The sequence below is a fragment of the Pleurodeles waltl genome, chromosome 3_1 (genome assembly GCF_031143425.1).
Source record: "Pleurodeles waltl isolate 20211129_DDA chromosome 3_1, aPleWal1.hap1.20221129, whole genome shotgun sequence".
In the NCBI taxonomy this organism is placed as follows: Eukaryota; Metazoa; Chordata; class Amphibia; order Caudata; family Salamandridae; genus Pleurodeles; species Pleurodeles waltl.
The window spans coordinates 1,301,548,001-1,301,573,489 of NC_090440.1; the positions used below are offsets into that span (position 1 = coordinate 1,301,548,001).

Consider the following 25,489-nt stretch of genomic DNA (forward strand, 5'->3'; position numbering starts at 1 on the left):
GCAAGCAATCCGGCTTTTGAAACGCTTGGAGAGACTTCAAAGGGAAGGAAATACTTCAAAGGGAAGGAAGCCTCTCCTTGCCTCCCCCACGTGATCGAAAGAGAATTGCTTTGCTCAAGAAATGCTTTGAGCTTCCAGCGCGATGGGGGAGGCCCTGTGACAAATCAGCGCGCACTCGCTGATGTCACGGGGGGGGTCAGGGGAAGGGCTTCCCCCTCCATCCCCGCCTTGGAGGGGTGGGGTGTACAGGGGGGGCGCGCTAGCGCTCCCCACAGTTCCTGTGCCTTGGACGAGGTCACCTCGTCCAAGGCACAGAAGCGGTTAACATACAGGAGTTTACATCTGAGGTCAAGTACATACCAGGCATTAAGGACAAAGCAGCAGATTGCTTGTCTAGACTAGTTGATGATTCATTGGATGAAACAACCCATGCAACTGAAAGGAGAAGAGGAATGGCCCACTGACTTTGCGTGTACCATAACTGAGGGCGCAGTTTCTAAACAAGACTGCAAAGTGGGAATGGAAAGTGATCCAATTTTTTTTTTTTTTTTTTAAAAGCTAAACAATCGCTTTAGAAATGTTGGAAATATAAAGATGAAGATTGGGAACAAGTGAGACCTTTCTGAATGGTCAAAACTGAACTGGATGTGGTTGATGGTCTGTTTAGAGGCACCAAACTAATTCCACCAAAAAAGGTCAGAGAGAAGTTGACTGACATGGCTCATGAGGGTCATTTTGAAATATCTAATCTAAAGCCAAGACAAGACTTAGACATTATTTCTGGTGGTCAGGAATGGATATGCAATCAAAAAGAATAGTTAGGGATTGTTTTCAATGTGGGAACAGTTACAAGATCTTATTGCCCATAAGCCCTCCTATGTATTGCTTGAACTCTCTGAGGGACCATGGATGGAATTAGCTCCAGACGTAGCTGATCATTTGTCAGGTGAGGTGTCCTCCCAGTCTGTTTTGGTGATGACAGACTTGTATTCAAGATGGCACGTGATAGTTTGTCTCAGATATCAGTACCTAAAGTGTCATTAAGTTTCTAGAACAGACATTCATGAGAGAGGGTCTACCCACAACTATTCTTACTGACAAGAGTTTTTGGAGAATAATGACATTAAACACCATCATTGTGCCCTGAATTACCTTAAATCTAAAGGTGTTGTAGAGTGGCTCAATAAAATTCTTAAGGACGGGATTCAGTTGGAAAAGTCAACTGGATTGGATTGGAAGGCCAAAGAGTTGAAACGCCTTGTAGCTTATCAGTGGACTCCTCATCAGACAACCAACAAAGTGCCATTTAAGTTACTGAGAGGAAGGAAACCTAACTAACTTGTGCCTGAACAGATGAGATGGCATAAAGGTAGGTAAGTGTTTATACAAGTCAACACTGGAAACAAAGAGAAACAAAATTACAAACTGAGCGTAAAAAACGGTATAATACTCACAATACCAAACATTTAGAGTGAGTTGAAATTAGGAGAATTCGTACGAGTTAGAACTCCTACTGGACAACTTAAGTGGTCAAAATTGACTAAACCAATTAATGTTATTAAAGAATTCCACAATGCTGTGATAACTATAATAGGAGGTCTTGGAATCTGGGAAGAATTGAGAGATATACTGGGACATGGTTAGATAAACAGATTCTAAGGTCAGTGATGCAAAGGAATCAGAAAAAGAAATTGCTCATGTTACAAACAATCGCGAGTATAGAGGAGATTACACAGGAGATTGTAACTCTGGAAGTGAAACACAGAGATAGAGCGTTCGCTCTTCTTGTTTCCCAGGGTATATTAAAGATTATGTTACCAAATGAGCTCTATAATGTTTTACAGTTGTAATTCCCATTATTATTATTTTTTTTAATCTATATTTAATGTTTCTATATGATAACACACACAACAAAAAATGTCATAACGTAACCCCAAATCACCTCAGTCACTCCCAGTATCTGGATGCATAGCAATTAAAGAATCAATGTTCACCCTGTCCAATACCCACTGCACCTTATGTCCTATGTCCTACCTCCTCTCCCCTCCACCCCTCCCCCCCCCCCCCCCAATATCCCAGCAAGTAACATCTTATGGGCCGAATTAGATTTGGGAATCTCTACTGTCCCTGCCCTACTAGGTGCCCCCCCCCCCCACCCCTCCTCCCATCCCCCCCCACACCCCCCCATCCCCCCCCACACCCCCCCCCATCCCCGCCACCCCAAATGTTGTCAAATTTCCTCTGGCACCCTCTGCTCTTATAGATTTCTTTTTTCATGACTCTGCAGAGTTCCATGCCTGTCTCCCAGTCCTGATGTTGAGGACTCCATAAACACCATCTCTGACCAATATCTCATTTGGCTACAAAGCAACCCAAATTCACCAAACGTTTCAGATAACGAGTGATCCGTCCGTCCCCATAGGCTTAGAAAGGCTAGTCAAGGGTTGAGTTCTACAGGTATCCCCAGTGCTTCCTCAAGAGAGCCTCTTACCTCCTCCCAGAGGGCTGCTCCAAAGCATGTGAAAAAGTGCCCTACAGCCCACAGTCTCTAAGGCAATTTGCATTTGTTGCTCTACCTATCCTGAATAACAGTGTGCATGTGTAGTAAACCTAGTGAAGTATTTTGAGTTGGATCAGGCAGTGGCTCACGGGTATGGGCACCTCCGCTGGAAAGATCAAAGACTCCCACCAGTTGTCCTCATCTAGGTCCCCCAAATCCTGAGTCCATTTATCCACAGCCTTGACAGCCTCGTCCACAGCCTCAAAGGGGCTTGCATGTTTCTCATTACAGTACCATATGTTAAGGAAATCACTTTCTTGTCAAGCCTTTAGTCTAGCAGTCTCCTTTCTAATGGGGAGTCCTCCTCCGTCTAGTCTTCCAATGGCACGCAGTCCCTGAAGGCATGGCTCAAATGACAGTATCTCAGCCTCTGAATTTCTGCAATCTGGTATTCTGTCTAAGTGGGTCAAGGGAATAACCCCGTTTGCATCACACACATTTGCAAGAGTTGAGATGGCGATATTATCCAGACCTTGGGAACCCTTCAGGGCCGCTCTGGAGCGCCTTATGGAACCATTTCACAATGGCGTCCTCCGAGTCAGGCTGGCTTCCCCCCCTATCTCTCTGGTCAATATCCTCCAGATGTACACCACCGTCCCCGTGCATGTTCCGGGCAACAGTCTGCCCCAATAGATTGCACGCATGCCGCTCCTTTTGCCCATTCCCTACTTCTTGTCAGAATGCCAGGTCTTCCCAATCCACGTAAGCCCAGCGGTTAACCGTGCTCACCTGTGCCACCTCATAGTATTTCCACCCGTTCGGTAAGCAATGCCTCACTGGAACTTGGATCTCTGAAGGATCAACAAAGCAATGAGGAGTTGTCCTTCCACCCATAACAGCATTCCCCACCAGCATATCCACTCTGGCAGAAAATGAGCCATTGGATCTTACACGGACTGTTCTGGAGGATACATAAGAACTGAGGGCGTGCCACCATTTTAAAAACATAACTGCCTTCCCGAGCAATGAGAGCGGTAGTGACTGTCAGTATTTTATGACTTGTTCCAGATGTTTCAAAAGGGATTCCAAGTTCACCTCGAACGGCGAGGCCGGATTTTTTGTGAACCAAATCCCCAGATATTTGAACCTACCCATTTCAACCCTCAGTGGCAAGGCAGGCAGCTCCCCCTGGTCCCAGTCTCCCACAGGACACAATAAGGATTTGTCCAACTAATGGCAAACTCAGAGTATTCCCCCAAAATTCGGAAGATATTGTGCAGCTTGTGAAGCGTCAGAGTCACTTGGGTCAGGTATAACAGGATGTCATTGCCAAATAGTGATAAGCGTTCCTCCCAACCTGTACCTCCAAGCCAACCTCAGACCTGCGCATCTATTCGCACCCATTTCGCAAAACCCTCTATCGCCAGAGCAAATAACTGCTGCATGCCTCTTCGCACACTGAATTCTCAGGAGGTGGGAACGTTAACCCATACTCTAGCCACTGCCCTATTGTAAGCTAGTTTGATCCATCTTATATAGTAGGGTCCGAAACCCATCTTAACCAGTACTCCAAATAGGTAAGTCCAATTCCACTGAATCAAAGGCGTTATTTGCGTCTAGCAGAACGCCGCCAAGTTGTTATAAAGCTGCTGCAAACTCAGTGCAGTCGAGTGACTCTGCATAAACCAGTTTTGCTCTCTGTGTACCAGTTCAGTCACCACCACCCTCAACCTGTGGGCCAGCAGCTTAGCCAGTATTTTAACATTAGCATTAAGCAATGAAATCGCTCAGTAAGAATCGCACCTATCTCGGGGCTTGCCAGCTTTTAGTAAGAGAACCACTGACACCGACCTCATATCCTCTGACAGTTTTCTCCATCCAAAAAGGCCCACCCAAAGGCCTCACAAAGAGGAGCCACCACCCACATGCACAATCTGTGCATCAAATCTACCAGGAGCCCATCTGGGCCCAGAGTCATGCCTGACTGCACCTGTCCCATGGCCAAGGAAACCTCTCCACCGAGATAGCCTCCAGATCACTCATATGGTGCTTAGACAATCTTCTCATTTGGAAATCATCGATAAATGCCAGTACTTCCTGTTCCAAAACTCGCAGGTGCATGCTATAAAAAATGTCTAAGTGACTAGAAAACTTGTGCGCAATCTCCTGGCTTCCTCTCACCATTTCTCCAGAGATTGCCCATAGCTCTCCATAGACATATTTTCCCTTACCTTGCTCTCGATCCATACCAATAGTTTCCCTGCTTTACTGCCCGCCTCATAACCTTTTTTATTTTGCTAGATAAGCTATTCCAACCTCGTGCTTGACAACGGACCGATATTCGGCTCTTTTTCAGTACATGTTTTTCCCAGAGGGCATAGGAGATTTTGCATATTCCCTTGGTGTCAAATCTTCTAGAGTGGCCAATCTACAGTGTCTCTGCCTCCCTTCCCCAATCTCCCCTGCAATTATGACACCCGATTGTGGCCTTGTATGTCTCCCATAATGTGATATAACTCTATACCATGTTTTTATTCTCCTCAAAATAAAGCTAAGAGGCCTTACCTAGGCATTTTACCTCTATCTCATTCATTAGGTGCCATGTTTCCATCCGCCACAATCCTTGAGGCTGCTGCACATTACTGGACAGTGTTATTTGTAGGGGGGGCGTGGTCATTGATTCCCCAAACTAAACACTCTGATGTGCCAAGCCTGGTATGCGAGTTGCTTGTGGTAAAGAAGTAAATCCAACCTAGAGTGCTTATCATACTTTCTAAAGTAGGAGGAATGACCTTTCTCATTAGCGTGCACAGCCCTCAATACATCATACAATCCCATTGCATGTGTAAATTCCTCCAAACACCCTCTGGTCAGTTCCCCCCAGCTCCCAATAATAGTCTTGTTTTGATATTATATTTTATTTTGGACAGATATTCGCCCACACCATAGACATGACCTGTTGGTTCATTTATTGTATAGTTTTCTTTTCTTCTCAAATGATTTTTAGGAAAGGAAGATGTGTGGTATCTTCCACCTCAACCTCTGTTCCCCATTGCCCTTACTATTGGAACGATCCATGCTGAGAGTTCTAGAACTCATATTGCTGATAGTTTGTGAGACCATTAAGGTGACAGTTGCTTCAGCTGTGGCGTTTTTATAAACGTTGCTACTCCAGCTTGGTCTCTATATTTACATGAAGACCCACGTGTTACAGTTTGTTAAACTTAAAATTTTACAGTTCTGCCACTAGCGCTCAGATTTGCCGGTGTCAGAAATTACTATTTCATCTAGTCCCTTTTGACGGTGATCTGGTATTTGGAGCTCTGCATTAATGCACATAGTATTGGTTCTTGGTGGGATCTGCGTAATTCTATTAGATATCATTGAGACACTTTTTTAAAATATATTGTCTGATCAACATCCACCTAAAACTTTGACCCACATACCTACTCAGTGTACATCAGAACGCGAGCGTGTACAACCTCGCCGACCACGTGTGACCTATTTACCTGCAGTAATGCAAGGGTCTGGTCCCTCTGGAATTACCATGCAAGCTGAGGAAATCATCTGACAACAATCGTTTTTAATTATTGAGTGTCAGATGTTTATCATGGCATGTTATCTTCAAATTTTTATAAATGATCGATCTATAAATAATTTCGGTAAAGACTGAAGTAATGAGATCCATTTATAGAAGACTTGTGAATAGTTTTCCATGCAGTACGACTAATGTAATATAGTTTAAACATGTAGTAAATGTATGTTCTTTTTCTCCATTTTATGGATGTATATTCCAGTTGAGTTACTTCAAGTAACACTCTAACCACTTCACTATCGTCTCACGTCTTATCACTTTTAGGTCCCTCTTCTTATGAGTGGGGGATAATCCCCAAGAGCTATCACAGACACTTTGACAAAGCATGGGTAGCTGGCCGACTCCAAACTGTACATAGCCCTTGTGTGGGATTTAAGCAAATTTAGGCTTGATTCCACAGGGCATTGAAAGAAACCAACATAGATACAATTCCTCCTGCAGTACCACACTACCTCCCAGTACAATTCAACAAATGATGCTAGGATTACATTACCTAGCGCCTTGTTTTGCAGTCCATTCATCACACAGATGTCTAGACCATATGAAGAAAACTACTTCGCAAAAAAGTTTCCTTTGCCCAGAGCCACTGGGAAAGATTTATGGCCCTCCAGGTGTAGTACATTTAAAAAAAAAAGGAGTTCTTGTTTCACAACTAACCCATTTCTTGGCAGCACATATTACGTGCTCATGTTAGTATTCCTTAATTGTAGAATACATGGTCAGCGCATCCTACCTTTGTGTTTGTATATCATACCGCAGCCTCTACTTCATACTTGCACAGGAGCATCATGCCATACCCATCCTGACCACGCCACCTCAATCTACACTTCCAACCCCGACATATTTTCCTCCACTTTCAGGTAGTCCACAGTGTTGCAATCAGATTTGTTCTCAGCAAGAAAATTCCACACACCAATTACTCAATCCTGAAATCCTTATTGCCAAGAACTTTCCATGCCCTCATACCTTAAAAAGAAAACCCATCACTACATCATGCACATGAACAAAAGTCTTTAATGACCAACTACTACAGATTGCCTTTATATGCCCTGGGTTAAAAGCAAGTGCAAAAAGAACAGATGACGGACAGAAAGCTGAACAACGTCAAACATTCACCCCCAGTCAAGTTTTGACCTTGCTCCCTATGGAGCAGTCCAGCCCCAACTGCCAGCCCTGGTCCTCTCTTGACCAGAAAGAAGCATCCCGAGACCGGTTTCAGGGTATCACACCTCATGACCCAGGCAAGCTTGAATCCTGTGGCACAGAAAGCATGGGACCCACGTTTGGGCATACCCTTCCCACTTCGGGCACCAAATGCAACAATAACAGATGATGGACGGAATGCTGAACAATGTCAAACATTCACCCCCATCACAGATTTGAGCCTAAATCCATCTTTTTTTTTTTCTTTTGCTCGCCACGCGAGTCCAGTTTGGACCCACCCATATGAAAATCAGTCTTTACCCTCCTCCCAGTGGGAACAGTCCAGGCCCTCCCTAGACCAGAATCAAGCACCTTGGTACCCGTTTCAGGGTTTCACCCCTCATAAGCCAGGCTGGCTTTAATACAATGGCACTTAGGGAGTCAAAAGCAAAAAGAACAGATGAGAGATGAAATGCTCATCAATGTCAAACTTACACCGCACGACACAGATCCGGGCCTAATTCCATTGTTTTTTTTGCTTGTATTCGCACTGGTTTAAAAGCAAGAAGCATCCTTGAGTCCCAATTGGGCAGTGTTTACAGGAGGTGATGCCTTGCGATCGTTCTGAGACCTACTTCGATTTCAGAAAAGTAATATAAACCTTTATTTTATGAATCCCAAATGCATACCCGCATTCAGACGAGAGGCACCATGAGGTGATTTAGTTTACAGCGCTTAATTATAAAAGCGCTTCATTTTTTTGCCTGAGCCCTTGTGTTTTGTTGAACCACATATTGCTTATCAAGAGGACGCTAATTACAACCTACTTCTGTCAACCTAACGGGATGGTATTTTGCTTTTCAAGAGTCTTTGACTAGACTAACCTAGTAAACTAAACTAATTAAGTTGTACAGTACATTCCTAACACTGTAAAAGCCACAAATGATTAGGTGTGCAAACTGCTGTCAGTCAATGAACGAAAATATAGCGTTCCTCACTAAACTAAGAAAGGAAGCAGCAGCACTATGGTAGACAATTGTGATATAAAATCCTTTGCAGCCACTCGGACTCGTTGCTAGGAGCTGACGTGGAAGGGGACTGCAGTAAACTATCTTTATGTTTAAAGCATACCTATTTCCCCCTTCTATTCGTCAGAAAACCTTTGTAGCACAGCTGTGTGAACACTGAAGGCCTGGACAGCACCAATCTAGAGGCCAGGGCCCTCATCCAGGTCAGGTTCCACCGATTGCCATGAATGAGGCGCCATGGCTTTTAGAATAGTAGACGAGTATTAGTTCATTCGTGCCAATGTGGGGAGCCGTGTTTGCGCATATTACGTAGCATAACTAGTCTTTTGCATCGTGTAAACTTTTAATAATAATAGCTGTAAGTGGGAATTCAGTCCGTTCCATTTCTACTCCACGTACACACAACATGCTAATCAGTACTATCGCTTGTTTGTGCCTTGTCGCTTCATTCGTAACACATGCTATAACAGTTAAGTTTGCTCCACCATGAGAGCTTGTTAGAATTATAAGGGGGAACCTTGTTATATAATTTTCCGATTCACAACATATTGTAGAATTATTATCCACATCACAGTCCCTTGGCCCACGTACAATCAAATCGAGCAACAACACAGTCACTGAGTATCGCCTTTTAAATTTGCAGTGTCTCACAAAGGGAGTGTTTTACTTCTGGTGGAAAAAAATAACTTCACGAATCAGTAATGCGATGAATCGAAATGTTTACTATATTATAGGTTTGTGTTAATATTTGTATCTCCGGGGCAGGAGGACTTCCACCTACAGACAAACAATTAATTCGGCTCTCATAATCCATAGGAAAGAACAAGGATGCATGCTGCGTCACATAAGGGCTGAATCATGTTGGACTCGTTCAGGTATGTGAGGAATGTAAGATAATTATCAAATATCTCCAACTACCATTACTTCAATAAAAACTATAAAATAAAAAATAAAATAAACTATCTCCAACTACAGAGTTGCTTTTAACCTTGCTTATGACAGATTCATAAAAGAATTAATAAATAAAAATAACATTCCTACCCTAATGCAATTTTAACTACAAAACCAAACCCCTTTGTGGGTCTCACGTCATATACACAGAAGACTACAAGAACTCTGGGTGAGGCCGCTTACCACCAGATGGTGCTGACGAACAATCACTGTCTTGAAAGCCCACCCAGTCTTCAGGAATATCGACGTTACTCCTGAGCTACAGCGTACTGGTTCTGTTTATATATTCTTGGCTCCCTGGCGCTCTCTCCAGTCTCTGTACAAGTGTGCAAAACTGTACTTTAGCCGGCATGAAATTCATACTTCTATGCATGCAGACATTGTAGGGCACGCAGGAGTATTCGTTACTATAACAAATACACAGACTGTGCGCTCCCTTGCAAGGCAATTCAAAGATAGATACGATCGCCATCAAGCAATGAGAACACATTTGCTCGTCACCAGCAGTTTGATTTCACAGCTCCCCAAGGCTTATTGTGGCACCGTGTGCTTTATAAAACAGAATTAACACTTAGAAGAACAAGCATTGGCTAAGTCAAAATGTAGGGGTTTACATCAAGCCAGCTTGGGGAGAGGAGGTAGAGTACTACAGGTGTAAGCAGCCCCTCGGGCGTAGTTCAACGTAAGGACTAACTTGGGAGGGGGGGGGGGGGGGACAAGCAAACAGAGCTACGAGAGTAATGAATACTGAATTGGGCTGAGGCAAGATATGATTGACAGTCTCAGAAAGAGGCATGTCTATGAAAGATAATGGTTGAAAGGGGCTGAAGAAAGCCCACTTCATGTGTCTTGAACTTATTAGCAATAGGTCTGTTTGATACCCGTGCTGTCAAAACCCAGCCCTAAGTATAGCTGTAACATTATCAGTGACGCTACCTGGGCCTACACAAAGCACTGCCTTATAACGGCTGCTTTTGTTAGCCAACCTTTGGTAGAAACCTGCGTGCAAACTTAAAGTGACCGGTTTAAATACCACAGAGGGCAAACCCAGCCATTCCTCCTTCTGAAGTGGAAAAAATTAAATACTCTACCAATGTCAATATGTGTTATTGATGGCGGAAACAGAAAAAGGCAACAACTGAAGTAAATTGGAGAGAAGGAAGGGTAGGCTTATTAGAAGTTTCGATTTTTTTTCTGGACTGCTGCAGAGTCCCGGAAAGCTTTAACAGTATAAAAACTTGGCTTTGTTTTGGGAAAATGGTTGAGAGAATTTACCACCGGCCCTCGCGGTATACTAAACACAGAAGTTTCTTTCTTTAAATAATCGCGCCTGTGCGCTGCCTCGCCTCATTCATACATACATAACAGCAGATTTTAATGAGTGACTCACTCCTTGCCAGAGTAGCCCATCACCCATTACCTGGGATCTCCACTCTGGTCCTGGCCTTCACCAAATTAATTTAGCCTCTGGACACTTGGAGCAAAATAAAGAATTTGTCATTACTGGCTTAACTTTTTATTCTTCTTTTAAAAGTACAATTGACTACCTTTTATACTGTGTTCGCATAAAGCATTAAGATTGTGTTATAAACTAATTCACAACAACATCGGACACATTATCAATCAAAACCGGAAGACTAGCTTCTCTTTATACAGAATTTATATCTATTTCAGAGTTATGTAGCAAAATATCACCTAATACGTGTTTGTTTTGGAAAGCGCAAGTGCATAATGTGCAATTATTACACCAACATTAATGGTGACACAGTCCATTATAAACATTCAAAGAAGGTGTACACACGTCATTTAAATCAAAGTAAAGTCCATAAGCCTTAATAATTTAAAGGCCCAAACTTTTTACAAAGCGAATAAATCTACCAAGTCCAAATGTCTTATATAGAATTAACAGCTCCTCATAAAATACAGGGTTAACGCTTTTCGGCATAATACTTCATCAAAATCATGTTACAGTGGACACCGTGGAATGCTGCCGATGAAGTGGGAAATAGATGAATCCTATTGAAAAAGGAAATTAATTGCAGAGACTGCCGTAATTATTTCACAATGACTACTTCGAGTGGCGTTAGTGTGACCTCTTTTCTGAGAATAAGCTTTGCGTACAGCCACGCGAACTGTCTATTCGACAGGTGTGACTGAAGTAATTTCACTATTTGGCGTTCGGGTTTCTGATTCTCAGTCAAGGACAGACTGGTTCTTATCACAGCATCCAGGCTAATCAGTTTTTCTTAAAAAAAAAAATGGAATGCAAGTCCACAACTTATGGACACTGGTCTTTTTAGTCTTTCTTTCAAGTTCTTTTTTCTAATTAGTGTTGTTTCACAAGGCAATGTGGCCCATCTTTGGCTGTGGGTGCTGTGTTGTAGTCCTTCAGTATCTAGCATCAGTACCACCATGTATTTAGTTCTACTTCTATGACTATGAAAGTCCCAGGTTTTCGTTCTCAATATCTGGTCCCACACGAGGCACACAAAGAAACATGCACAACCTGCTGTAAAGATAGGTCAGTTTGGCCTTGTGCAGCACTGGGTGGAAAAGTAGAAGAAAAAAAAAAAAAAAAAAACACACTCCAGCTCAGCAGTCCGTCGTGGCTTTTAACAGCATGCCGCAGTATTCTGAAACTTTAAGTCCGATTGCCCTACATGCCCTTACACAGAAACTGGCCTTTGTTATGATAGAGCCTTGGGCAGAAAGACATTTGGAGAGCTTGCAGATGTGTCCACTGTCACTGCATTTTTCTAAAGTAGGCTTGCTCACCTTTAATGTTTTGTGAATACATTTGGATCACTCATATGAGGCTCCCAAAATCTGTCCACTTGCAAATCTTTTTGAACAGGGTCTTCAGGCAATAACATGGAGATATATTGTGTACTTGCTGCAAAAACATACAACACACACACCACCCCCCTTCCCTCCTAGAGGATTGGTTTAAAATGTTTCATATTTTATCTTTTTTGTTGAATGTCATGCAGGCGCCCACTGGTGAAAGGTCTTTAGCACCTCATTACCCTGTCATGTGCTGTAGCCTGGGTTGCATCTCTGAGGGTGCCTCTACCTGGGAAAGCCTGGGCTAAGTACGGCCCCTTGAGCATCAGAATAAACATTTACTTTTCTCTAAGGCAGGCATCGAAAAATCATAAAAATGTTACAACTGTAGGTGTAGTAACATGAAAAATTGACTCGACCTAATTGTAATGTGCTTGCCCCATAACTGGTCTCAAATTGTGTGATCCAAGGCAAATATTTTGTTTTATGGAGCGACCTTTTTCTTCATTATCACATTCAAGAGCACTTTCAGCTATGCGAGTTCATTTCTGGTACACAAAAAACTTTTTTTATTTTTTATTTACTAGACTAAACATTTGCTCCATGTCTAATAAGATTGAGCCCACATATAGGGTACACATGACCCTTGGCTTGCCTCTTAGTATACTAAAAGCATTGTCATCAGGGCAAGGGCAGAGGCAGGAATAAGTCCTTGAGATAAAATCAAGATTTAAAGACATTTTTATTGCTCATTCGTTTTTTGAGTGAACAGAACACCTGGTATTTGTCAACTCACCAGAAAGGGAGAGTAGGCCCTAAAATAGCTCATCCTGATTAAATCTGACTCACCATAGCTAGTAGATTTTTCAAGGCATGGAAGGGACATGTTCAGCTTCTCCTGCTGCTGCACTTCCCTTACCAGAGGATGTATGGATGATAGGAGAGTCACAACACCCCAAGATAAAAGCCCTACAGTGGGGGTTTTAATGGTACTTTTCAATGTGTTTTACTATCACTATTGTTTTAAAGGAGAAACAATGTTTGTGAATAAACAGAGAGAGAGAGGGTTCTGCATTTGAAAAGCCCTGGATGCTTCGAAGCAAAAAAGGTGACAAATCACGTCTAGATACATCTGCAAGGGTTAATAAGTGCCAAAAAAAATAATAAAAAAATGAAAATAAAAGGGTTTTTTATTTTTAAAATGGTGTTGTAGTGACTGATAGGACCAGCTAGCAGTCCAGATTATTCTGTCAACAGCCTCTTGTGTGGTGTGGTTTTAGTTCGAGAAATTACTAGGACTAACTAAATAAGCACTGGCAAAGCAAACAGATCACACTTATATGAGCTACTGTTCTGTCACTGTTTTTACCACGGCTGCTGTGCAGCAAGGCTGAAAGTTGTTTTTTTTCTTTTTTAAGTGCTTAAAAATTGCTATGACACTGCCAGCACTAGTCTTGCCATACAATTGCTGATGGAGGAGTAGGAGGCATCTTGGAAAGGGAGGGCATGCAACACAGAGGATGCAAATGCCTACTGTCCTGCAATCCCGCCAGCAATTTAAAAAGAAAAAGAAACATGACGCAATCTATAATGTTTTTTGTTTTTTTTAATTGTTTGTTTTTAAACTTTCAGCCAAACTGCATAACGGGTGCACTGCTGTGCAAAATGGGTAAAAACATCGACAAAGCCAATAGATCCCTTAGGGAAGACCTAGGGGCTTTGCAAATGCTTTTTTTCTGGCTAGACGGAAGGGTGGGGTGGTAGCGAATTCTGTAAAGCGCTTGACTTCTGCCAAGCGAGATCGCGCTGGGAAAATAGAGAAAAAGTAGTTCACAAGCCAGACAGAAAACAGCGAGCCTCGCATGTTTTCTGTACTTGGTCGATGCGCTCGAGGAGGGCTAGCCACGGGAAAAGGCATGACATGTGCATGCCTTCCACTAATGAAATCAAGCAGATTCTAACAGGCAAGTCCACAGGCCAATGACAGACACTGACGTAATGTGGACAGGCCCTTTATAATTACTAAAGCGTCTCGCTCAGCGAAACGCATGCGCAAGCGACGCAGGCTCGACCCTAAAAAGTAGGACAGGAGGGTGGTAGCAGGGAAGTGCAACGCAGGCAAGCAACAAAGCTGGGTGGGAGGGGAAGCAACTATGGGGGCAGGCAACAATGGAGATAAGCAGCAACAAGAGGGTGGGAAGAGGCAAGCAAAAACTCGAAATGGGAGTGGGGAGGGGACAAGGTAAACTCAGAGCAGGACAGAAGAGCGCAAGACAGCCTGCAAGCACTTGCACTCTATTCTAGAGTGTTGCAACTAAAAGAATAAAGTTGCTCGATATTTGCGAGCAGGGGACAGACAATGCCATGGAACCAGTACTTGGGCTATGCTCTAGAGGAGGGACATACACCTGAAGAGGAAGTAAAGCTGGCATACGCTGAACAAAGAGAAGCAAAGTAATGAGAGCAACAATGAAGTCAACCAATGGTAATCAATGGGCAGTTCTAAGACCCCCTGCAAAATGTCCTTCAAGTGACAGCACATGCACGGTCTCAGGTGAGACCTTAAAATAAGAACTTACACAATTGTGTTGGCTAAATAGAGGCGCAGCTGGTGCATAGCACCATCACCTATTCGGTGGGGACAGGAACTCTTAAAAGATGATCCAACAGGTAGCAGTGCTAATCCTCTGTACATTTTTCTTGGCTGCCTGTCCTTTCCCCGCAGGAAGGCCAGCTAAATAAAGCCCAGGCATTGATGCTACCTGTGAGTATTTGAAGTAGTACTGGCAATAGAGTGGTAGCTTCACAATGATGTCATGTCACGCAGTTACTATAACAGTCTATACACATGCTGATGTGCAGTGCAGCACCTTACTGTGCTTATCTCCCTCATGCTGAAGAAACCCTCTGCAGATCCTTCAATGCTTGGCAACTACAGGCCGATCTCCCTGTTACCATACCGGCCAAGGTCTTAGTGAATATCATGAACAGATGCCTCACCGAACACCTCAATGACCACCAATTCCTCACAACACTCAGTCTGGTTCAGAACCACCCATAGCATGGACACTGCTCTCATGGCTGCCAAGGATGACATTTGCATGACTCTGGACAGATGCGGCATAGCTGCTCTCATCTTCCTGGGCCTCTGCAGCGCCTGACACAGTCTCCTAGCCGGTGCTCATTTAAGACCTACAAGACATTAGAGTCCAAGGAGACCCACTCTGATGGATCCGCTCCTTGCTGACAGGAAGGACCCAGTCAGTCATCCTGGGACCATACATCTTTGACGCTCAGAACTTCATCTGCGGAGTTCAGCAAGTATTCTCCCTTAGGATGACCCTCTTCAACACATACATGATCCCTCGATCCAACATCATCTACCCCCACAACATCCTCTCCTACGCTGACACCACACAACTCATTCTCGCCCTCACAGACAAGACACCCAGTACCCTGATTAAGTTCAATGCATGCATGACTGAAATCGCCCATGGGATAAAGACCAGCTGACTAGAGTTGAACACAGACAAGACAGAAATTGTGATCTTCAGGAAGAGCACTTCACAGTGGGACTCCTTCCGGGGGCCAAAAGAGCCAGGACTGTCACCCACCATCTCAGCCGGCAGCCTCTGGATTGTCATCAACAGCAAACTCAACATGACTGCCCAAGTCAATGCTGTCATCTGCTCATGCACTCATATCCTGAAGATTTTCAAATGTCTCTCAATCAGCATCTGGAAAATGGTTGTGCATGCGCTGGTCACAAGCAAACTGGACTATGGAAACACCCTCTATGCCAGGATCAGCAAAGAAATTCACCAGAAGACTGCAGACCATTCAGAACTCTGCAGAACAAATCTGTCTCTACCTCCGACACTGCACTCGCATCACACCACACCGGAAGGTGCTCCACTGGCTCCCCATACTCAAACGAGCAAAATTCATACTCCTCACCCACACTTTCAAGGCACTTCATAGCACTAGCCTAGCATACCTCAACAATCGCACCTGCTTTCACAAACATTTCATATACCTCTTCCACAGACCACATATAGAAAAGAAAGAAAGTTGTCAAGCTTTCTCCTACATCACTCCTAAACCGTAGAACGACCTGCCACTACACATAAGAGGCCTCCCTCACTTTTTGAATTCCAGAAGAAGCTGAATACCTTTCTTTTCGAGTAGTCCCATCAAACACTAGGTTTGCATAGGCTCACACCTGCTCAGTGCCAGAAGACCCTCCCATGTGACAGTGCACTTTACAATCCTGCATACTATAACACACTTGTTTTTTGTTCAATTTCGGTAGTGCTGGACAAACGCACCACAGCTGGGGTGCAATCTTCTCCTAAGCATAGGTGTAGATTGTTGGTGCTGACCTCTCAAAGTCCACCTCATACTAGGCTCTTGTCTGCCTCTCACCCTATGTGTTTGGTGGCCCGGAATGTACTAGAATGAAGAAGGAGATCAGAATGACACTTTCGTCTTGGGCTGCACCTGGCACTGCACGCACCAAAGCTTTCTGCCTCAGCAGAATGGTGTTCACCACACCATTCTTCCCTTGTGAGGTCAACCCCTGAACATCCTTAACATCTGTTAGTGGCAGTTGGAAAACCTTGAGCCAAAGGAAGAAGGGTGCCTGCACCAACTGGAAGAATCATACACATTTTAAAGGCTCATGTTAAATGTATACTGGGTGTGTAGTTGCTGGACCTCGTCTCTCGAGCTGACCTACTTTTTGTTGGTGTCCACCCTGCCTTTACCTACCCCAAATCAGTAGGTGTAGTTCCATAGTTTAATGCACCTGCTTCTGAAACATGGTCAAGGTGACTCTCCTAATTTCAATGTCTGCCTAAAGAGTGTATTTTTAAGTTTGAGCTTGGTGCAGAGACATGTGTCAACTTTGATATGTTTTTTCTTTGCCTTTGCATTTTTGCTCAGGTCCAATCTTTCCTTCCTATGTGGTACAGTGTATTTTGACATCAGTTATTTTGCATATTGGTTGCCACCTGGACTTCAGCACTTTCCATCCTGTATTCTGTCGCTGTAGTCACTCTCCCTAAATTCCAATGCATCCTCTCCTGCCATCTTCCCTATTTATTTTTCTATACCACTCACATCTCACCCCTTGTATTGTACTGGAACTTATAGGGCGAACTATACCCCAAGGTGTAAAAGCACTAGCAGCCAGCACCCAATACCAAACAGCAATCAGAGAAGTCCCAATGGCTAAGGGAGATGGAGAGAGAACAGCCATGTTCAAAGCAGCTTTTTTTTTTTAAAGTGACAAAAGTCAGCTTTTGAGATATGGGCGTGTAGGGTATTCAACAGTTTAGCTGCAGCCACCAAGATGGACCAACCACCCAATCTGGCCTTACAGAATCTGGGAACCAATACCTGCTTGCGAAAAGACGATCTGAGAAGCCTACTGTGGGGAGTACCAATGAAACACAGCCCAGTTGGCTGGAGCCTTTATGATGCAGAGATGAAAAAAAGACCATGGAGAGCCTTAAAACATTTTTTTTTTTTACTGGAAGTCAATAGAGTTAGCAAATTCCCTCTCTGACTGAAAAATCCTTCAGGATGTTAAGGATAAGTCGGACAGCTAATTTCTGGACAACTTGAAGTTGGTTAACACAGGAAGCATTGATGTGGAGATACAGAGAGTTGCAGAAGTCCAATCACAAGGTGATAAGCATGATAATGACTGCTTGGCACAGATCCACAGGAAAATAAGGAAGGATCTTTCTCAAAGTTCTGATAATGAGAAAACATGCACGGGTAGTGCTGCTGACCTGGGTATCAAAGCTCAAGGTATTATCGAAAACAACACCTAGGTTTTTGGCTGATTTGACCGGAGTGGAAAGAGGTACACATTCCTTTGGCCACCAGATGTGCGACCAAGCAGACTCTTGCGTGCCAAAGACAGGTACCTCCGTTTTGTCGGCATTACGTTTAAGGGCGTTCTCTCATATCCACCAATTAATGGTGGGCATGCAGTAATTGAGCTTCTCAGCTACAGAAGACAAGCTGTTGAAAGCGGACACGATAATCTGGGTGTCATCAGTGTACAATAGTACTTGAAACCAGAAGAACGCACTACCAATTCAGCCAACAGAGCAATATACATGTTAAAAAGAGTCAGACTCTGGGACAAGCCCTAAGGGACTCCACAAGGAAGACTAAAAGCTTCCACTTTGAACCCTCCACAGTTGTTTGTATTCTTGATTAAGGAAAGACTGGAAAAGCTTAAGAGCAGATCCACCAACACCGATTTGCTGCAGCTGTTGAATCATCCAGACTGATGAGACGGTGTTGAATACAGCTGTCAAATCAAGCATCCAGAATGGAAAACTGCACCCCCCCCCCCCACTCCACCCTCTCTGATCTACTTGACAGCAGATGGTGTCAGAAGCCACACTGAGAGCGGATTCTGTGCTGTGGCCACTCCTGAAACCATTTTCCAAAGGATCGAGGATGTCGTGAGCCTCAATTAATTTCAGAAGTTCCCCGTTAATAAACTTTTCAAGAATCTTGGCTGGCACTGGAAGCAAGAAAGGGGCAGAAGTCTTTAAGGTCCTCCAGATTCACATTTGACTCTTAGTAGTGGAGTGCCAATTGCTTCCTTCCAGAAGGGAAAATCTCCCGATTCCAGAAGGAGAGCAAACACTTTCTGCAAGGAGTTAGCAATAGGTTTCACAGCTAGTTTGGGTATTTTAGGAGGGCAAGGATCAGAAGGAGACCCAGATTTAATATTCAATAACAAATCTTTGGTTTGCTGTAAGGAGATAAGGCAAAGTTTAGTAAGCTGCTTAAGTTCAGTCCATGAGTTGGAGACTTTGGGCAGGGATTCACTGGCCATAGGTAAATCAAAGTTATAATAGATATTCAGTCGTATCCCTTAAAAACAGCTCCATTCTGTTACAGACGTCTTGATAAGGATTCCCCAAGCCCTGAGATGGGAGAGTAGACAGGTATTTTACTACTGTAATCAGTGTCTCAGAGGAGATGCTGGCAGCCTAATTTGTTCTGTAAATAAAGCAGCCTTGGTAGACTTAATGGCAAACTTGTAACACACCAGGAGGCCCTTATGCTTTTCTTTTTCCCCAGGGCCAAAAGTAGACCTCCATCTCCATTACTATCTTCGGCACTGTTGTTGAAGACCCTTGAGTTCAGCAGGGAACCAGGGTGAGGGTGGTTTACTTCTAGTAGCCATTTTACCCTTAGGCAGAGCTATGCTAATAAAGTCAGTAGTGAGCTTCACTTGGAAGCCTTTTGCAGAATAGCCTAAGGTGTCGACATGATCGGCTCTGAAAAGTTTCAATCCCTGTTCCAAGTTAGCATAAGTAATTCTGCTCACATTTCTACAAATAACAGCCTTAGGAGGAGCAAGGGTAGCCATAGACAAAAAAAAAAAAAAGAGAGAGTGGAACACTGAACATGATAATCAGGTGGTCTGTCCAACTGAGGGGGTGAACAAAATCAACCCCGAGGTTGTCATGGTTGGATAAATAAACATTGAGAGTGTGGCATGAATTAAGGGTTGGCACATAGACCTGCTGGGAAAACCCCGGGTTACACATAATTTCAAGGAAGGCAGCCAAGTCCTTACGTAAGGGATCATTAAGATGGAAATTTAAAAAAAACAGAATGCTAATGTGGTTATGTACTAGGAATAGTACAACAGTCTGGCCACACGTCTCAAAAAAAGTTGGCCCTTGATCCAGGTGGTCAGTATACCAGAAAGACAAAAAAAGTGCAATTAACCAAAATTAAGGGTAACAAAGGCAGGCTCCATAGTATACTATTTGCCCAAAGCCATAGTCTAATGTACATCCAAGTCCATCCCGTACAAAAACTGCCAGCCCACCTCCAATGTGATCCAGGCGGTCCAGTCCAATGATGGTGTAACCTGGAAGGACAGCTTTCACCAGGTCAGGGCCAGAGTCTTCGCTAGCCTATATTTCAGTTATGACAAGACAATTCATGGCTAACTCCAGAATCAGATTGTGAGTTTCCCCTCCTGTGTCTAATGAGAGCAGATCCCATCTCCCAACACCGAGTAACTGTTTTTTACTGCCACAATACACAGTTTTGCTTTTAATTGCCCCATAACTAACTTACTTTGTGGGGCCTGTGTTGGGAGGTGGGACTTCTTTATTTTGCTTTTGCCATTACCCTCTAGTCTGCCGCAGCTTCTTTGGTTGCTTGTGCAGAAAAGGTGTTGGCGTTCTAAAGGAACTTTTGTTCCCCTACATCCTGCCTGCTTGTACAGCACCACCATTTTAGTGGTTAGCAGTCTAGCTCTTTCTGACCACTTAGTTCCCTCATTATTCACCTATTTAAGGCGCATGGCAGCACAGAGGTGCAGCGGATGCACAAAGCGGACATGCCACAGGGATGGCCATTTGCTCCTGTACAGCGCCAGGGATGTTGTCTGTTCTGAGCCCGATCAGAGTTTGATCATAGAAAGGTCCTCCTCCCATGTCCAACTCACGGACCTTCAGTATTTGGACTCTAAGTTGACGTGTCAGTCTACGCCGGATGTTTCCAATAGCAAAGTCAAGCACTGTCTTAGCTGTAACTTCCAATTTAACACCTGCACTGGTCCCGCTATACCTTCTTCCTCACCCATGGAGGATTTGCACCTGAATGTGGTCACCAGTCTTAAACCCCCACAGCAAGTTACAGCTCTGTGGCGCCCTGCTCACCAATGCTTGCATTTCACTTTTGTTTTCATTTATATTTAATTTTGTCTGTGATTGATCTTTAAAAGTACTTCTAAATTTTCTCATTACAAATGCAGATGAAAAGGACACCAAAATGACAAAAGCAATGAGCATCAAGAAGACATTCATAAAGCATTCTGTGGGAAGGAAGAGACTGCTGTCGAGAGAGTATAAGACGACGAAGTAAATAGATATCAGAAGTCCAACAGTTGAGAAAAGCAGCACGTGTTTAACTTATTGGAGCACAAAGTACCAATCAAAGGGTGAGGTACCTCTTTTATTAAGGAGAGTAAGGCGAAGATTTGTTGTTTTTCTGGTTATAGAATGAACACCTAGAAGATAAATTAATTCTTGCACAGATGAAAATGAGTTTCTGCGTATAAAGAGACAGTGGGACTTTGCTGCAAACTAACATTATCACTTTGTAGAAATATTCTGCTTTGCATATAGAACGGAGTTACGGCACTGATGCAGCTAAATCTTTGAATAAAAAGTGCTGAACAGATACAGCAGAGGACATGCACACACTAGTAATTTCTTTAACTTAGCCAGATCTGTTTCCTGCATATGTAGCACTGTGGCTCTGGGTAGACAGAGCCGAGCTCTTCCAAGTATTGGAGACAGAGCAGAGCCCGTGAGCAGACAGACTGAGGTGAGCAAGTTCCAAGGCAGAGTCAAGCTCAAAAAGCATGGATTGCTATAATATAAAAGCTGAGGCTCTGTGAGGACTGACAAACCGGGGCCAGCTAATATTCTGTGTGAGTGCTACACTCCTCTCACCCACATTAGTCCGGTGCATGCCCTGTTTCAGAAAAGGAGTGAGGAGAAGGTAGGAGAGAAAAGGACAGTGAATGAGAAGGAATTTAAGGACGAGATTAAAGAGACACAAGGTAGATAGCAGTGAAAGAAGAGTGAATGAGAGAAGATGGAGAGAAAGGAGAAAGTAATGAGAACATTATGACTAACATGGGAAATAACAGAATGAGTGTGAAACAGGAGATTACACAGTGAGAGACATGAGAACAAGCAGCAGAACTGTGATGCTGAGGCACCCTTTACAGCACATTTTACCCGTTCATTTTGCTCTCATCTTCGCCATAAGTCTGACACTGTCAGGTGGTGATGCCAGTGCTAATACTAGATAATGCAGGTACCAATCTCAAAGGAAACGTTTTGGTCACCAGCACTTATGTTTTTTTAAATATTTTAATAAATTAAGCACTGCTTGGGAAGAGAAGGTATTGTACATGTGACACTGTCACTTGGCATCTATGTTACAAAATCGTACAAGGTGGTCTAGTGACCAGTCAAATTATAAACTGTGTTTCACATGGATTATCAAAGGTATACCCCTGACTCACTGAAGGAATTCGCTGTTTTACATTCACCTCCTGGGGCTTGTTTGGAGCAGGAAACCCCAATGAGTGTGAGAGAGGAGCAAGACAGTCTGTGACGGCAGGTCAACTTCGAGGTTACAATAGGAGGGATTTCCTGCAGGAGCTTAGAGCACGTGCAATAATGGTGTATGGCTTGGTGACACTACAAATCATGGTGCCTACAGTGGTAAAGGCCCTGCAGACTCTCCTATACTGCTACCTATACTTTCCATCTTCCTGTCAGACAGTACAAGACATCTCATCAAAGAGGGAACATGATCTCTGCACTGGTTGGGGGTGCAGGCGTTGTGCTTTTACATTGTGAAGAGGTATTGTCTTATAATTCTCTGTGAATAACCCTTCCTTTTGAGCTGTTGGTGAGCCCCCTCATTTTGTGACAGCCAGAAAGAAGCACCCTGTGATTTTCTCATCTCAGTTTTGCTCTTCACACCTATTTCACAATGTCTAAGAGAGCACTTTTTTGAGCTAATTCTGTGATTCCCTCCACACACACTTCTAGCTCTTACCTGGAGTGGTTGTTAATCTTGCAGTTTGTACTTCTTTTAGTAAGGAAAGGCATATTTCAAGTAACCCTTCTGTGCTTTTGTTTGTATCAGACATGCGCATGATTGGGTTGGTACCAGCTATCTTGCCAGCATCCGATACTCACTGGTCTGGTAAACACTCTCTGGGCTCTAGCAGTGCTCAGTGTCCCACGGCAATCCTAGCCGATTTGGCTTTAATGTGCTAAAGCATGAAAAAAACAGGCAAGCACATATGCAGTTTGCATGAGTTAGCACATTAAAGACAGAACTATCGGCTTTACCAGCGTGTATTCTATTACTGGTTTCAAGGATGTTTCCCACGCCGCAACCACATCACACTGCACCTCAGGAAGCTTCACTGGCTCCCCATTCACAAGTGCAGTCAAGGCAAACTTCTCACGCACATACAAATCCTACACAACACAGGACCAGAATACCTGAACTGCTGCATACACTTTCACCAGACACACACGCTCTGGCTCACTCGCACACCTTCCCTGCATCCGCAAAATCAAAACCGTAGGTCACTCATTCTCTTACCTCACACTCAAGACATGTAACCACCTCCCTCTACACATCAGAGACACTTCCTGAGTACCGCAAGAAGAGGAAGACTTGGCTCTTCGTAAAATCACCTTGGAGACCACAAACATGCCCAAGCGCCTAGACACCCTCTCTGGTATTACTGTGCTATACATATCAATATAACATCTCTTGGTCCGCACTGTGTGAAAAGGTATCCCCCACCACTCTGCTTGAAGTACTAACCAAAATCCTCTCCCCGTAAGTTCAGATCTAGTTGCGCCCCTGGTGTCAGGGTCTCTGCTGCAATAGTAAACCACAAACCCTGGCTCAGAGCACTAGTCTGGCAAACACTCCCGCCTTTGCTCACATCGAGACCTGGGCACAAAGAAAGTTAGCATCCGCTTTCGTACTCACAAGTCAGCTTCACATTGATCACCTCTGAATACAAACATCTGCCCCACCCCTCTGACCTCCCCCCCCACACACACACACTCACCTGAATGACTCACAGCTCAAACCCCTAACACTGGAACCACATTATTTGTTAGGGGTGGTGTGGGGCTGGGTGGAAGGAAATAAAGACGGGTTGACAGAGTGTCAAAAAATAACCCGCAGCACATTAACAAGTGATTCAAAGCTCTTCACAGCTACTGTTTGCGTGCTTCTAATGCGGACAGCTCTGTGCGCCTCGCCCAAGACTAGTGCCCCGCCCGGGGCCAAGTTTGCCCATGCCAAAGACAATACTAGTTAAAATTGTCACACATGGAAAGAATTGTGCCATTTAGCGGGTATGCATTCAATCCCAAATCATCTAACACCGCCCTCAAAGGTACAAAGTTTCTCAGTCTTTACACACTCAATCTGGTCTCCGCCAAAACGCCTCAAGAGATGCAGTGCCCAAAACCCTGCTTTAATTATCCAGACATATTCGCACACACCTGGTTCATAAGGGCAGGGTGAGATACGATACCGCGCAAGTCAAAGTAGGCTGGAGTGAGGAGGCCACTCTTAAGCTTGAAGCTGCCGAATTTAACAGCCTCGATCTCAAAAAGTCGGAGAGCCAGGGCCTCCATCCTTGCGTGTATGAGATTAGCAGATGCGAAAAAGAGAGAGCCAGCGAACACACACGCGGAAGGCGGGCGAAGCGTCACAACAGACCAATCACCGTATCCTGACCGCCACTAACAGGCGCAGCGTGATGGCGTCAGCACTGCGGGGGATTTAAAACATTGACGAGAAATAGTGGGCGAAATAAAAAGGATACCATATATCCGCAAGTATTCTTGAAATTGTGCACATACACGTCTAACAGATTTCCATAGAAAGGGCCGATTACATTTTTGCTCGGAGGCTGCATTCAAAAACTAAACGTGGAAAATAGAGGATATCGGAGAAGCCATTTTAATGTCAGGCAAAATAATAAATATATAAATTCTAAGATCAGATGGAAGCTGACTTTGCCCGTATCAATTTAAAATTACTGTCTGCCAACACGATACGGGATTTCCAGCGTTACACACGTTTCCCGTTTTTTTTGCCTTCACCTATGCCATCTTCGAGGCGCCTTGCTGATTGGTTCGCATACAGCTACCTCATTAGCTAAATCTATTGCAGGCTAGAGCAAGGAAAGATAGATCTGAATGGCATAACGATTGACATCAGTAATATCACAACACTACAATTGCATCCAAAATTTATAATTAACCCCTTAGCCGCTGCCCCCCCCCCCCCCCCTTGCACCCCCTTCCCCTTTGTGCTGAGCATTTTTTGGCTATTTGGGATAGTTTGTGCTTAGGCACCATAACATTTTGTCCACTTAAGCTATGCACGCTAAACGTGTGTCTTTTTTTCCAACATTCTGGGGATTCTAAAGGTACCCAACTTTTGTGGGTTCCCCTGGAGGAGACCAAGAAATTAGCCAAAACACAGCAATTTATTATTAAAAAAAAAAAATGGGAAAGAAGTGTTGAAGAAGATAGCATTTGTTTTTTTCCCTGCAAATGGCAGCAACAAAGGGTTTGCGGTGCTAAAATCACCATCTTCCCAGCTTTCAGGAACAGGTAGGCTTGAATCGGAAAACCACAATTTCTAACACAGTTTTGACATTTTACTGGGACATACCCAATTTTTACATTTTTTTGCACTTTCAGCCTCCTTCCAGTTAGTGACAGAAATGGGTGTAAAACCAATGGTGGATCCCGGATAGTTAAACATTTCTGATTATTAGGCAAAATTCTGAATTCAGCAAGGGTTAATTTGTGTAGATCCTTCAATATTTTCCTACAGAAAATAACAGTTAAACAAAAAAAA

At 43.8% G+C, this 25,489-nt stretch overlaps 1 protein-coding gene across 1 annotated transcript in view; it reads right to left on the reverse strand.

The window, feature by feature from the left end:
• Positions 1 to 24,304, reverse strand: part of UMPS (uridine monophosphate synthetase) — a 101,137-nt gene extending 76,833 nt beyond the window's left edge. Inside the window, exon 1 of the mRNA XM_069224640.1 lies at positions 24,118 to 24,304. Within this exon, the coding sequence (XP_069080741.1) occupies positions 24,118 to 24,252 (135 nt within the window). The 5' untranslated portion in view covers positions 24,253 to 24,304. The remainder of the gene's footprint in view (positions 1 to 24,117) is intronic.
• Between the last annotated feature and the right edge of the window lie 1,185 nt (positions 24,305 to 25,489).